This window comes from Bemisia tabaci, chromosome 1 (genome assembly GCF_918797505.1).
Source record: "Bemisia tabaci chromosome 1, PGI_BMITA_v3".
Classification (NCBI taxonomy): domain Eukaryota; kingdom Metazoa; phylum Arthropoda; class Insecta; order Hemiptera; family Aleyrodidae; genus Bemisia; species Bemisia tabaci.
The window spans coordinates 27,982,981-27,996,328 of record NC_092793.1 but is presented as its reverse complement, the minus strand read 5'-3'; the positions used below and the strand labels follow the sequence as shown (position 1 = coordinate 27,996,328).

The 13,348-nt window shown below is 36.5% G+C and overlaps 2 protein-coding genes across 7 annotated transcripts; one reads left to right on the top strand and one right to left on the bottom strand.

Moving 5' to 3' along the window:
• Window positions 1–909: 909 nt before the first annotated feature.
• On the bottom strand, window positions 910–6,719 carry ND-ACP (NADH dehydrogenase (ubiquinone) acyl carrier protein). Of its 4 annotated transcripts, none has more exons than XM_019057661.2 (4): window positions 6,417–6,719; window positions 3,630–3,788; window positions 2,173–2,260; window positions 910–1,268 (listed from the first exon to the last, which is right to left on the bottom strand). In XM_019057661.2, the coding sequence occupies exons 1-4, from the start codon at window positions 6,594–6,596 to the stop codon at window positions 1,177–1,179; spliced, it is 519 nt and encodes a 172-aa protein (XP_018913206.2). In that variant the 5' UTR covers window positions 6,597–6,719; the 3' UTR covers window positions 910–1,176. The 4 variants fall into 4 exon arrangements, with proteins under 4 accessions (XP_018913206.2, XP_018913208.2, XP_018913207.2 ...); XM_019057663.2 differs by lacking the exon at window positions 3,630–3,788 and adding an exon at window positions 3,485–3,586; XM_019057662.2 differs by having other exon boundaries at window positions 6,420–6,716.
• Window positions 6,647–12,361, top strand: LOC109041116 (uncharacterized). 3 transcript variants are annotated; one of them, XM_019057299.2, is made up of 5 exons: window positions 6,782–6,964; window positions 7,160–7,295; window positions 7,712–7,861; window positions 9,587–9,755; window positions 11,288–12,361. In XM_019057299.2, exons 2-5 carry the CDS (start codon window positions 7,200–7,202, stop codon window positions 11,617–11,619), a joined length of 747 nt encoding a protein of 248 aa, XP_018912844.2. In that variant the 5' UTR covers window positions 6,782–6,964; window positions 7,160–7,199; the 3' UTR covers window positions 11,620–12,361. The 3 variants fall into 3 exon arrangements, with proteins under 3 accessions (XP_072155292.1, XP_018912844.2, XP_018912843.2); XM_072299191.1 differs by lacking the exons at window positions 6,782–6,964; window positions 7,160–7,295 and adding an exon at window positions 6,647–6,775; XM_019057298.2 differs by having other exon boundaries at window positions 6,782–7,295.
• The last annotated feature ends 987 nt before the right edge of the window (window positions 12,362–13,348 follow it).

The following is a 13,348-nucleotide window of genomic DNA, read 5'->3' as shown; positions in this document are numbered from 1 at the left end:
TTTTTTTAAGCTTGGGAGTTGATTTCAGAGAAAACCAGAGGCACCATCGTGTTTCTTGTGAACTTCTACAAAAGAATCATCAGTCAAATCGCAAATTCCTCACACATGCAACATCTCCATTGTTGTCCGTTTTCGCCTGACCCTCACTTGCAGTAAGGTGCATATAGGTCTTAGAGTGCTTGCGACACCCACTTTCAAGACAGTGAATTTTGCATGTGTAGGGGATTTGTGATTTAGGTACTCTCACTTTTGTAAAATTTTGTAAGAAACATGATTGTGCCTCTGGTTTTTTTCTTAAATGAATTCCAGAGCTCAAAGAAAGTTCTCAAAGTTGAGGACGTAATGGAGAGGATCCCCCACACTATGCTGAGAGTCCACCTCTATCTCTATCCAGTCAAATCCTCCATTAAATGATAAGGAGCAAATATATTAGCAGGGCTATCTTGTTTCCAGCTTTTGAGTACCCAAAGTGGCAAACCTGCCAATGTATTTTCTCCCTACGCCCTACCTGAGCATGGAAAGTTCGACTAAATTAGAGGTGAACTCTCAATGTTGCAAGGGGGATCCCTCCAATACGCAATTCCCTTCACTTCCCTCCTTAACTTTAAGAGCTTTTTATGAGCTTGAGAGTTGGATACAGTGAAAACCAATGTGTTTCTCACAGAATTTTACAGAGGAGAAACTACTCAGATTGCAAATTACTGACACATGCATGAGCTACATTAGCCCCTCCATCCGAGGGAGTTGAAATTTTGTCCAGGTGTCCAGGCCCTTAAGCACAGTAACTGGGCCAATCTGTTACACTAACAGGATGGGGTTGAGTAGTTTGTCATTTTAGAACAACCTCATTCAATATTGAAAATCTATCCTCTTTCTTAGAATGAAGGAAACGAAAGCAAATTAAAAGGGTAACTTTCAACAATCTAGTTTTATTGGCTCTTATTTCAACACTGGTTTCTTTGATGAGTGAGACATTGAATAATTAAGACGATAGGAGAAATAAAGACTAGGAGAAGTTAGTTTCTGAATCTTAATTAATGAAAATAAAAATAAAAAGAAAAGCCTTAAGAATAATTTACAAAAGTCTAACAAATTTTGCGGATAATCTGCACATTAGAGGAAAGCCAAATCTACCACTTTTTTCAGAACAGTAACAACCAGTATTCATTGGAAATCTTATTCATAAATATCTTCGTGATCTGCAATATACTGAATTATATCCTTTGGTCGTAGAAGTTTTTCTGCATCACCATCTGGAATCTCAAAACCTGGAAAAATAAAGAAGAAGACTTGGTAATACACCGAACCAGGTTAATACACGAGCAAAACAATTAAAATGTAAGCACTACATTAAACATTTCTTCTAACCTATTCTTGAAAAAAGGGCACAATAATAAATTCTTAATGTCATATTGAAACTCTGAAAATACTTCGAAGACATTTCGATGATTATTTATTTTCACACTGACTGTGAAGATACTTTGCTCAGTTTGCAAATATACTAATCATATTTGTTAAAGCTCAACAAGACAATATGTACCACTTTTTCCTTAAGAAACTAAAAAATCTCTCACAAAACTTAAGTTTGAAATAATACCACATCCTCTGAACAGCCCTAATCGTGCTCCTTGAGACTTCTGCTGTTCCAAAATTTAAAAAGACACCTCATAGAATACAAACATTTAACATAGAATAAAAATTATTCTTGGATGATGGCATAAAGTTCAGAAAAATACCATTTATGCATTCATGATTCCTATCACATTTGAGGATAAGGTCTTCGTCACTATTTCAGTTTTGCTTTTCGCTGAGCCCCTTCCTCCTTTAGCACCCTTGATTCATCGATTGTGCAGTCAGCAAAAGTTGTCTAAAACACTGACCCTGACCACCGGTTTTCCTTGTGTTTAAAGCCATGCCACACCATTGATACAAGTTTTGATTTGCCTTAGATACGGCACTTTTCTTCCAAATTAAATCTGCGTCTAATCCAATCCAATCAAAGCGTATCAGCTAATTGTCAAATTTAATCTGTGTCTAATCCAACCCAATCAAAGCGTATCAGCTAATTATAAATGCAGCCTATTTCCCTTGTGCAAAAGATACATTCATGGATTGGCTTCTACTTTTATCACAACCAAAGGTGAGTTCCTACACTGAAAACAACAGACTTACCGAATTCGTCTTCCATGGCCATGATAACTTCAACATGATCCAGCGAGTCCAGACCAATATCATTGATGAAGTGAGAGTCCAAGGTTAGCTGGTGAGAGAGGAAAGAAAACTTTGGTGAATAATGAGTCGTATAAACTGAACAGATCTAGAAGAAAAGCTATTGATACCAGCTATCAGGTCAAAGCAGCTTAGTCAAATTGTATAATCCCCCTGCATACCCTGATGTAAAAGTGATCCACTGCTGTTTTGCATCTGAAAGAATTGGAAATTTTTCGCTCCCTGGTGTCTAAGCTGACTAATTCCACTAACTTTTTGCCTACACAAAGGTCATATTCCATCACTATCAAATCCTTAGGGTTTTTTAAAACAAAAATGTTTGCAGATCTGTATTACACGATGAGCGACTAGCATGTGAAAAAAAAGCAAACTCATTTGCAAGTTATCGGTTTCCAATGTTGCCAAAGCATTTGCCGACTGTCTGGTAAAACATTTTAATTGTTGACAGGTGTGTTCACTTTTATTAATTCAAATCTTCAAACTGAATTTTACTTATGACATTTTTTACTTTGATCCAGTAAACAACTTTGACTCTCCAAAAGAAAAGTAAAACGTTGATGCAAGGGAAAACGCCCATTGACCTTTCTAAACAGCAGATCTTGATCCACAACAATAAAGAAAAAATACACCAACTAGCAGATACAACCAAAACCTCTTTTCTCATAAAGTTGAACTAATGTACTTTTTGAAAAAAAAAGAAAAAAATTTAAATACTTAACTCACTTGGACACTAAAATTAAAGGTATCTTTAGGCAAATAATTGAAATTTATTTTGAAATTTTATGTGTCAACTGGACAAGAATAAGGTGAAATGGAGATATTGGATTGGTCATCTATGACGTTGGGGCGACAAGGAAGTCACTCAGAGGCCTGCAAGGAGCACAATGATTGAGCGGTTGTCAACCAGTAAGGGCTGAGGAGGAGCCTTAAACTAGTCCATTATTTGGCCAGATAAAAGGCTATGAATGATACCCTCGTCGCCCAAATGGCATAGATGACCAATCATAAAGCTCCATTTAACATGGAGCGTGAGTAAGTAAAATACTGAGAGTAAAAGTGAGTCGCTGGCCTGATTTGGCTCCTTGGGAAGTTATATATAAGTTATTATAAAATAAAAAATAAAAAAATAACATTTCTGTGGTCCTATTAAAACAGACTCTAACAAGGTTCTTCAAAATGGCGAGGTAGTTGTTATCAATCTTTTTGGAAATGTAATCCTAATAATGCAAATAAAAAGATAAAAATCATCAAGTACCTTCTCTGGATCTACTTTATCATAGAGCTTAAGGACCAAAAGGACTCTATCATGAATGAATTTCAGATTAAGCGGTGGTTTGTGACTATAACATCGCACAGCCTGTAACATTAAAAATTTAGAGATAAAGTAAAATATCTAATACCTTATCCGCAGTTATGCGATCATAAGCTTTCAGAACTTTCATTACTCTATTCTCGACATTGTAGATGGAACGTTCCTCAGTATTCCTGTATTGTGAATGAATTGGATGTCTATCATCATCGTCATATTTTGAATAACAACGCTGGGATATTTTAAGAGACTGAAATGGAAAAAAAAGAGAGAAATATTTAAAATCTGTTTGCCTACGATATGGAATTGTATGGAGGTGTGTCCAAGGACCGTTTCAAGTCTCAATCTGAAGACCAGAATGTATTGAAACAAATTTGATAAGATATAAAAACTAAGCCTGGGCTCAGCATAAAGAGAGAAATTCAAGTTGAGTAAAAATACAAGAATGAGTTACTCCAAAAATGAGTTTACAGAAAACGTATGCTTCATAAACATTGGATGCTTAACTGTTTATTTGTTTTTTTTTTTAAATTCGACAGAAGATACCTAGTTGAAACCTTGGTAGCTTGTCACTATTTAGGAGTATTTTTTAAGATCTTAACTACCTATATGATTTAGTAGATTCGTAACGGTTTTCAATTTCAGGAGAAGAAAAATGTTTTACTATCCTACAGAAAGTGAATGAGGAGAAAAACACTCTATCTACCTACGGCAGAATGGCAAATCATATCCTTCCAGAAATAATATCACAGACGCGAAAAATTTCAGTGCTACAGCTAGAAATTTTACTTAGAATTGAATTGTGAGACATACTTGTGGAATAGGTACATTTAAAAAAATCATTGACTAATTCTTTGTTCAAAACAAATCATTTTCCTTTGAAAATTCGCTCCTCAGATACCTCGTGCTTAGAGGATCTTATGGGCAAAGAGTAGAGTAAGAAGATTTTATGCTTGTCTCATGAAGCTTGCAATTAATGTATTCATCCATAATCTTTGAATTTAAAAGAATGAAAAAATTAAAGGTAGCATCCAGTCAAAACAATGGACAACTAGACGAGGTACAAATTTAAGCATTTTTATACATGTTTCTTAACCAGAATTTTACATAGAACAAAATTCTTGCATCAAAAATTACTGAAATCAACTGCTAACTAAGAGATTAACGTTTTAATTTTACATTGGTATCGGGAAATTTAAATTGCCTGGTCATAAGAAACGCGATACTCTATGTGAGTCAAATTGTGCCCTTAATCAATTACGGCAGACTTCTCAATTGAGCATTGTTCTTTCTCACCCTTTAGTGTTCAAAGTGTAAACAATTTGCTACATCTGAGCCAAAGCTTTAAGATTAAGGTTTTCATATTTTCGTATCGCAGAGACTGCCACGGTAACGTTTAGTGTGCGATTTGACTCACATAGACCATTAAGTTTTCATGAGGGGGAGGTTTAAATTCATGATCAAGAAAATCAAATATCTTGGTTACAAGTTAGTTTCAGTAGTTTTCATTGCAAGAGTTGAGTTCTACGTGAAATTTCGATTAAGAAACATGTATCAGAATTCTTAACTTCGTACCTTGTCTAGTGGTCAATTGTCACCAGAGGCGTTGAGACCTCTGAATCCTACAACCTGGGTCATTTGTAAACATGAAAGGGTTAACTCTCGTTTTACAGTGATAAAGAACCCTGCACACCTCTTATGGGAAGCTGCACCATGAAGAAACCTTAGTTTTTTTTATGGAATTCGATTCTCCTCAAGATGCTGATCAAGAGTTATCATTGGGCCGACTTTCTATGATGCTTTGTTTTCGCAAAAAACGGCCGAGAAGATTCAATTATTCGGCGACAATGAATAAAAAAGAACCATGCATTCAAGAACAGGCCCGATGTAAGTAAGGAAAAAACGTAGCGAGTGTCTGTCTTCTTATCTGTACCTGCGGACTTTGGGGCTATCTCCCTCCCGCTCTCTTCCGGAGACGTTCACTGTTATTCTCCGACTTTCCTGTTCTTATGCTCCTCAAGAATCTGATTTGGATGGACGAGCAAAACGGCATGCAGAATCCGAGATATAACTGCCGGTCGGTGCGGGAGTTCCCCTGATTTTCTTGTTGACACACAGCACTCAGGTGCTGAAATGAGGAACCTTTCTGGCTTTTTATCGCCGAATAATTGAATCTTCTCTGCCGTTTTTGGCGAAAAAGGTGCATCATAGAAAGTTGGCGCAATGATAACTTTAGATCAGCATCTTGAGGAGAATCGAATGCCATAAAAAATTAAGGTTTCTTCATGGTGCAGCTTCCCGTAAGAGGTGTACAGGGCCCTTTCAGGGACCAGACCCAAATTATAAAATGCAATAAGAACCGCTGAGATTTGTTCAGACATTTCACTACAGGAAATCTGATCAACACAAGAACTGAAACACTGTAGCTAATCGTAAATGATGTTACTTTAGCGAAGGACGGAAACATATGTGACCTTGATAACTGTGTGTATGGACTGATGTTTCCTCAAATGATAAACACGTCCTATAACCGTCCGCAAATCATCATTGATCTTCGGAGGTCATTGACCACTGTTCCTGCAGACTTCTGAAAGGCACTATATCATGCCCTGAAGATGATACTGGATGAGAAAATTTCGACTGCGCTTTCAGTCTGTCCCTTCATGATAGAGTTAAAAATGTAAAAAAGATCTTGCTGATCCCTTTCTTAAAAGAACCTTTGAGGTCAGTTTAGGCTCTCACCCAGAGGCTGATAACAGATGAAGATACTACATGCTTTAGAACTGGGCTAGCAGCTACGATAGAAAAACATAATTGCAAATTGCACCTGCCGCATAGACTCAACTTATTAGACACAGAGGAAAAATTAAGCTACCACTACCTGCGAATTCTGAGAAATAAGAGAAGGGCAAGAGGTAGCCCTTAGATTCTTGAGCAGTTCTGAGTGAAAAAATTTACATGGCTGTAGGGTCACAGGCGCGAGTTTAAGAGCACTTTTTCGGAACAAACAAGAACTTCTCAATAAAGTTTGACGGAGATGTGTTGCAGCAACAGCCATGATCTTGTTATTTTGGTGAAAATACTAAACTCTTATCAGATTATCAAACTCGGTACGAGTTGCATTCGGCTGATCGCCATTCGCCAATGCAAAGGATTGATTTTGCAAAGATAGGCGGCAAACGACTTTCATCAGAAACCATAATACTACTGTGGGATTTGTTTTTGTTTACATTTGAGGTTAGTTGTTGGCAGTATTTCGTTTTCTTATTTTGGCTTTTGGCTTTTGGCTTTTGGCTGTTAAAATAAAATCTTGTATCGTACATTGAATCTTGTCCCTCAGAGTGTCGCAGGCTTATTGGTGCCTGAAATTTACCATTGCCAAAGCTTCAGAACCATCCAAATTACTTCAAGTCTCTCCTCTCATTTGTAACCACTTGCAACTTATCGTATTTGCCACATAAAGTATTGATTCTATCTCTATCCCCTAAAAACGCATGCCATTAGAAGTATAGTGATTACTGGTACATAAGTTTTCTCAGACTTCTTACTCTCTAAGATGAAGAACTCACTACTCAGGTGTAGATGTATGAAATTTGCAAAAGTGTCTCATCTTTCTTTCAGCCAGTCAAGTCAAAATATTCTGAATTCAGGGCCCTCACTCATGATCAATGATTCCGGATCACAAACGGTTAAGAAAAAAAGAGGCAAAACTTCCTCTACATTCTGTATTCCTGTTTTGGATACAAGTTTTATTCAGGTACTCCCTAGTAACTTTTTCCATAGCAGATTTAGTCTTACAGGATTTTTTCCGATGGATTGATAAGGAATGTAGCCATGATCAACCATTGTAGTGAAACAAATGATACTCTCATTCCATTGAAATTCTTTGTACCTCTACGCTAGCGTAGGGCAACAAGAGATTGTGTTAAATAGTGGCCGCCTGTATGATTGACATTGAATCATTCTAGAACTTGGTTTCAGTTCCTTAAGTTTCTCGGAAAACCAAAATTACAAATAATCAAAATGTGTTCACAAGGAGTTCAGGTACTTCATGACTCTTTCAAACACTGAGCCAACTTTCGGTAGGGCCTTAGTCTATTCCTGATAATTAACATTTTCCTACCTTTGCTCTCTTATCGCTTTATATCAATTAATTATTTTTTCCTCTGTCAGGAGCTTTCTAGTGTAGTCGCTGTTAATCTGCGGCTGGATTCTATCAGCTGGTCCAAATTATGCAGAAAAGACAATCTCCTATCAGACTGGGGCATTGTCCATTTACCCCATGATATAATTAGAATGGATCCTATTAAACTTTTTGAACTGGTAAGAATGTCTTTGCTCCTACTATTTTTGTTACAAATGCTTTGTTTTGAATATCAGAAAATGTCCCCTAATGAAAGCAGCTGTATTACCCATCAGAGGCCATAGCAAAAGGACATCCATATCAATGACCCAAAAGCAAAACCACATATCTCCCTCGAAAGATTGCAGACTTTCTGCCATACTTTACTTTTTCTTTGGAAAACTGGTCAACATATTTTCTTGACAGCCTCCTTGCTTTTCCTTCTTTGTTAGCAGACTTTTCTTCACATATTTTAAGCTATTTGGCTTGTTCCTCTTCATAAAACTAGAATAAATGTGGACATTTTGAAACACTGCAATGGAGATACACGGTTTTGCAGTTTGACCATCGATGTGTTAAGGGCTTTTTTTTTATCCGAACCACAGTGGACCGCAACGGAACGCATCACTTTTTTATTGCGTTCCACTGGCGCGTTCCATGTGTTCCAGTGGAATGCTTGGACCACTCTTCCGAGGTAGGTTGAGGTTGGTTCAGGCTGGTTGAACCAGCCCGAACCGCTATCATCGCGTTCCATACGTTCCACGGAAAAAAAAAGCCCTTTTCAAGCAGTGATCGGGTTTTTGACATCATTGACAATTACCTATGTTTTTAGGCACTAGCAACATGGCTGAAGGTAGCACCATTTTACAAACAGCTCACTTTAATACATCATCTTCCTACACAATCCCACAACAAAGCCCACACTGCCATAGAGAAAAAAAAGGAGGTGTTTGCATTTCGGGCATCTTGGAATTTTTCATAGAGTATCTATAGCTTTGATGACGTCATTGGGTACAGCGACGTTTTTATCCTGTCGATTTTCTTGGAAATGGTGTAATTTAAGGAAAAAGTCATTCTAATAAAAGTGCTTGAAATTAAATAAAGAGTTGATTTAAGTAAAAAAATCGGACATTATGGTCTGTTTTTACAGCGTCAACATAACCCTCAACGAGCGTCTTGTTTACATTGATGACGTAGGTGGGTACAAATCCTCAAGATGCAAACACCTCCTTTTTTTTCTCTATGCCACACTGCTACTTTATTAAATTCACATTTCTCTGCACCATTTTGCAGCACCACTCACTTCTTACACTCTACTTAACCTACTTTTTGAGCATCTCCTGTGGCAAAGAATTAACATTTTTAACATTGTGTATCCATCAACTATTTCGACACCTTTTACGCACAAATTCCCATATTTATCTTACTGAGACAGAGACTAAATGCTACGATGTCGATTTTAAGTCTTACATGTCAAGCTCAAAAATGGCTCCTTCTCCCTTCTAGATGGTCCTCTTTTGGTTTTTAGACCTCATGTCTGTTGAGACTTTTGATCAATAAGGTATCTCTGTAACACACCTAACAAGTATTCAGCCAAATAGCTCAGGGCCCTCTTTTCCATGTAGTTAGTTTTGGGATCCTTTCATGCTTTTTGGAAACCCTTCTACACTTTTCTATAGAATCCAACTTTCACAATTCATGGGATAAACTATACCTGACTGTCAAAACTCTTATTATGTTTGTTCATGTTTCTGTAGGTCTTTTTTTTCTGCAGTCCTGTAAATGAGGAAAATTATAAGATTTTAGTCATAAATTAGTCATCAAGTATATCAGTACATCAAGATGCTAATTTACTTTGAGGTGACATGAAATAAATATTCAAATTTTATATTTTTATTTTAATTTTTTTTAAAATTGTATTTCAGCTGCAGAGTATTTATGAAAAACTTCCAACTGCAGATATTTACGTCATGGAACAAATCAAACAGAGACAGGGCTCCAAAAATCCTGGCACGAATGTAGCTTTTATGATGAGATTACAAATATTGTCAATGCTCATCCCTATGTTATCTGCCAGGCGTCCTTCTCCTTTCAGTGAGTAAGCTTTTCTTATTTTCTGTGGTACAAACATACCGTCTGCAAGAAATTCATTCTCAGAGAGGGTGACGTCTGAATAAAAACACATAATGTTTGAACAATAAATCAAACATGTATGCATATACTGAGAACATCTCTTAGAAAATTGCTAGCCTAAAATGACCTTTCTTTTCTTTAATTTTCTCCACTACTTTTTAACGGAAAATGCATGGGAAAAGCGAGTAAGTAAATATGCTTTACTTCCTAGTGCTAAAAATTCTAATTTACCTAAGTTAAAAATAGACAGCTGAAATTAAAAAATGTATAAGGAGCATTGCAAAACTGCAAGCTTTCTATAAATCATTGTTGTTCTCAGAAAAAACTGTACATATAGTGATAGAAAATTTGTAGTGATTTTCACTCACTTCTGATCATGAGTTTCCACAGAAATTTAGCAATAATGGTGATGAATTATTCCTATAAGTAACAACAAAAGCATGTGTGTATAAGAGTTACAGCCATGGTACAGGTTAGGTCTTGTTAGCTGCATGCTTTATATCCTTCTGAATGGGAGTAAATTTACAAGCTACTGAGTGAAAAATCGGTGTGATATTTTAATGATTCTCATTCAAACTTTGAAAAGGTGCGGCGATCCTGATTGCTCTGCAATAAAATTTTGCAAAAGAATGTACCATACCTGCTGACATCTTTTGAATGTAATACATTTTCTCAGTAGTTTGTTGCAGAGAAATGATATTGTTCTGAAAATTTAGAACAAGCCTTTTAGTTAGTATCAAAAATTATCTAGGGCTATTGGAGGTGGGTCCTCGTTAGAATTACTTAGCCTAACAAAAGAAGAAAGGAGATGCTCAGAGAAATACTCTGTATTAATTGTAAGTGATTTTCCCTGGGTTTCCAATGTGTCTTTAATCCATCCTTTTCAGAGGTTGTGAAAGAAAAGATACTGAAAGATTGCTGTGTTTCTAGATGCTTGAAAAAAATTCTTAGCACATAACATTACTTTCTGTATTTCTTTACTTTATCTCATTAAATACATGTATTTAGTCCAATTTGTTCAGGAAAGTATAATTCTGTGAAGGAGTGGTTGAAGGGCAGGAAGGTCAGGACTAACATCTCATATGTCTTAAAGAGTGGTTAGCACCTAATTTTGGAACGTTTTAAGGGAGTAAAGGGGTTTCCGAAATCATGAAAAAACTTACTACTTGTCAACCAAATCGCAGCCCAAGTGGGGAATCCTATAATTTACTCAGGGCTGATAGAGGGTCTTCCCAGACACTCAAAACTGATAATAGGTTTCTTTAAGCATCTATTCATCACTATCAGCAAAAAGGATGGACATTAAACACTTTTGAAAAACCATTGAAAATTAGACAAAATTATTACCTAATACTTTACTCAATATCGCCTGTCACCCTATGTTATATTGCACCATGTTAGAGAGAGCCCACATCCAGAAGTATTATATTCACCATATGTATAATTAATAGATTGCCATTTATGAATCATTTCTTCTTTTTATTTATTTCCAGGTGAGGAAAATGATACCAGCGTCTCCAGGATAGCACTTCTGAAGCCCTATCTTGCTAGCAGATTGTTCAATCTCTTAGTTGCAGATGAGCAAATAGCAGTTGAGCCTATTGTGAAAAAGATGTTGAATAATGAGCCTTCCAGAACGCACTCGCCTTTGAAAATTTCGGATGATGCTCGCCACTCGTATCAAGGAGGCAGATCAGCTTTCGACCGTGAAAACATGGGTGTTGCTCTCCTTATGAACGTCACTTTCATGGAATTACTTGTCTATGCAAATCCTAGCAGTCATACAATTTTATTGAAGAATTTTGATGACTTTGTGAGGCGTTAATGGTTTTGAGGTCAAAAAACACCTAGACTTGAGAAAGCCACTCAATGAGAAAGCCTGTTTAAGAATTTTTGGTATGTGTTCTACTATTTTGTTACTGTGTCTGAAAATTACATAGGTTAGATGGTCTTTCTACAATTTTTACCATTTTTTTTTGTTGAATTATTTTTATGTATCAAAAAGTAACTGAAGAACTGAAAGATCAAGTGATCATAACAACATATTAATCCTGCAAGTCATTTTCTTACATTTTGTTGATGGTAGGATGAGTGCAATGCCCTCTTTTATCGAATGTTCCTTATATTTATTCACTTTAATGAAGAGTATTTGATGCGTAGGTTTTGTTAATGATAAAAAAAATCAAATTTAACAAATTTTAGTTTTCAATGGGGGGGGGGGGGGGTGGAATAGGGCATAGATACTCCCATGAGATCGCGAAAGACGTAAGTATCAAACATATCTCCATTTTCTCATTTTGACGTGCAGGAAAAGAATTTTGCTGACGTCAACCCTAAATAAGTGTTAATGCCCCAAATCCAAGATGGCAGCCAAAATATCTATGCTGACATATAGTTTTTCAATAATTGGCCCATAAGAGACAAGGAGTCCAAAGTCTGCTGGTCCTTTACATGCCTGTATTTGTGTAAGGAATATGTACCTGATCTAAGTTCTCAAGTGGTTGTTCCCAGTATGAACTGGAACTTTTGAAGGAGCTTTTTGTGTCGAAATACAATCATTGCAAGAACTTACCAGTCTTTCATTATCTTTGTCCATGTCTGGCTGTGAACAGTATCGCTGTTCCAACGGTTTCATGTCGATGATGCCTTTAAATGTGTTGATTACAATCCATTTTATCTGGGTTGCATACGACACGGCCCCCGATAAGTTCAAATTTCAAGGAAAATTAAATTTCATTCAACAGGATAATGATATTTCATTCCATGAAACATTGCATTTTTGGTACTTGAAATCCCACCTATCTATCATACTGCCCTCAGATAGTAGGTTAAAACGATCAAAAAAGTTCATTTGTTCTGAGCGGAAACATCGAATATGGAATAACCTAGTTACTACATCAGTCAATGACATAATAGTCATTCCTTTAGACCAGGGTTGCCGTTTTTAATGAAATATAAAATCTTGAAGTTTTGTGTGTAATACTTCATGATTTTCCGAAATTTATGAAAAATATTGAAAAATACTATTGGAAATGAAATGCAAAAAATGATGGTTTTCCCTTTATTGTATCCTGTAGTGCAGAAATTTATAGGGTTTCCCAAAAGTGCGCTTCACTCCCTCTAAAATTTTACCTACCCAACTCATATTTTAAAACTAAACTTTGAGGATATTTGTGGATCAGTGTGAGCTACTTTTAGGGCCCTCAAATTTTTCAGGGGGCCTACCTTAGGGGGATTGCAGACCCCAACTGTGTTCCGGATAGCAACCCCTCCCCTTTCATGACACTTTAAGCGAAAGGAAAATAAAAAGACATTTTTCCGCTTAAACCGCAGATTGCTTTTTTGATTTTTTAAAAAATGACTGCCGGTCAAAGTTCAAAGTAGGGCAAAATCCGAGGAATTTCCTTATTGGTGAAATTGCATGAAACTTGGTAGCCAGTGTTATTTTAGCGAACTTGGCACTAAAACCGGAATTGGCATTAGTTTTTCAAAAAAACTCAATGCTCCTAAATGGTGGTTAAAAGGGAAACAACAAGTATCAACATTGTTTGCCC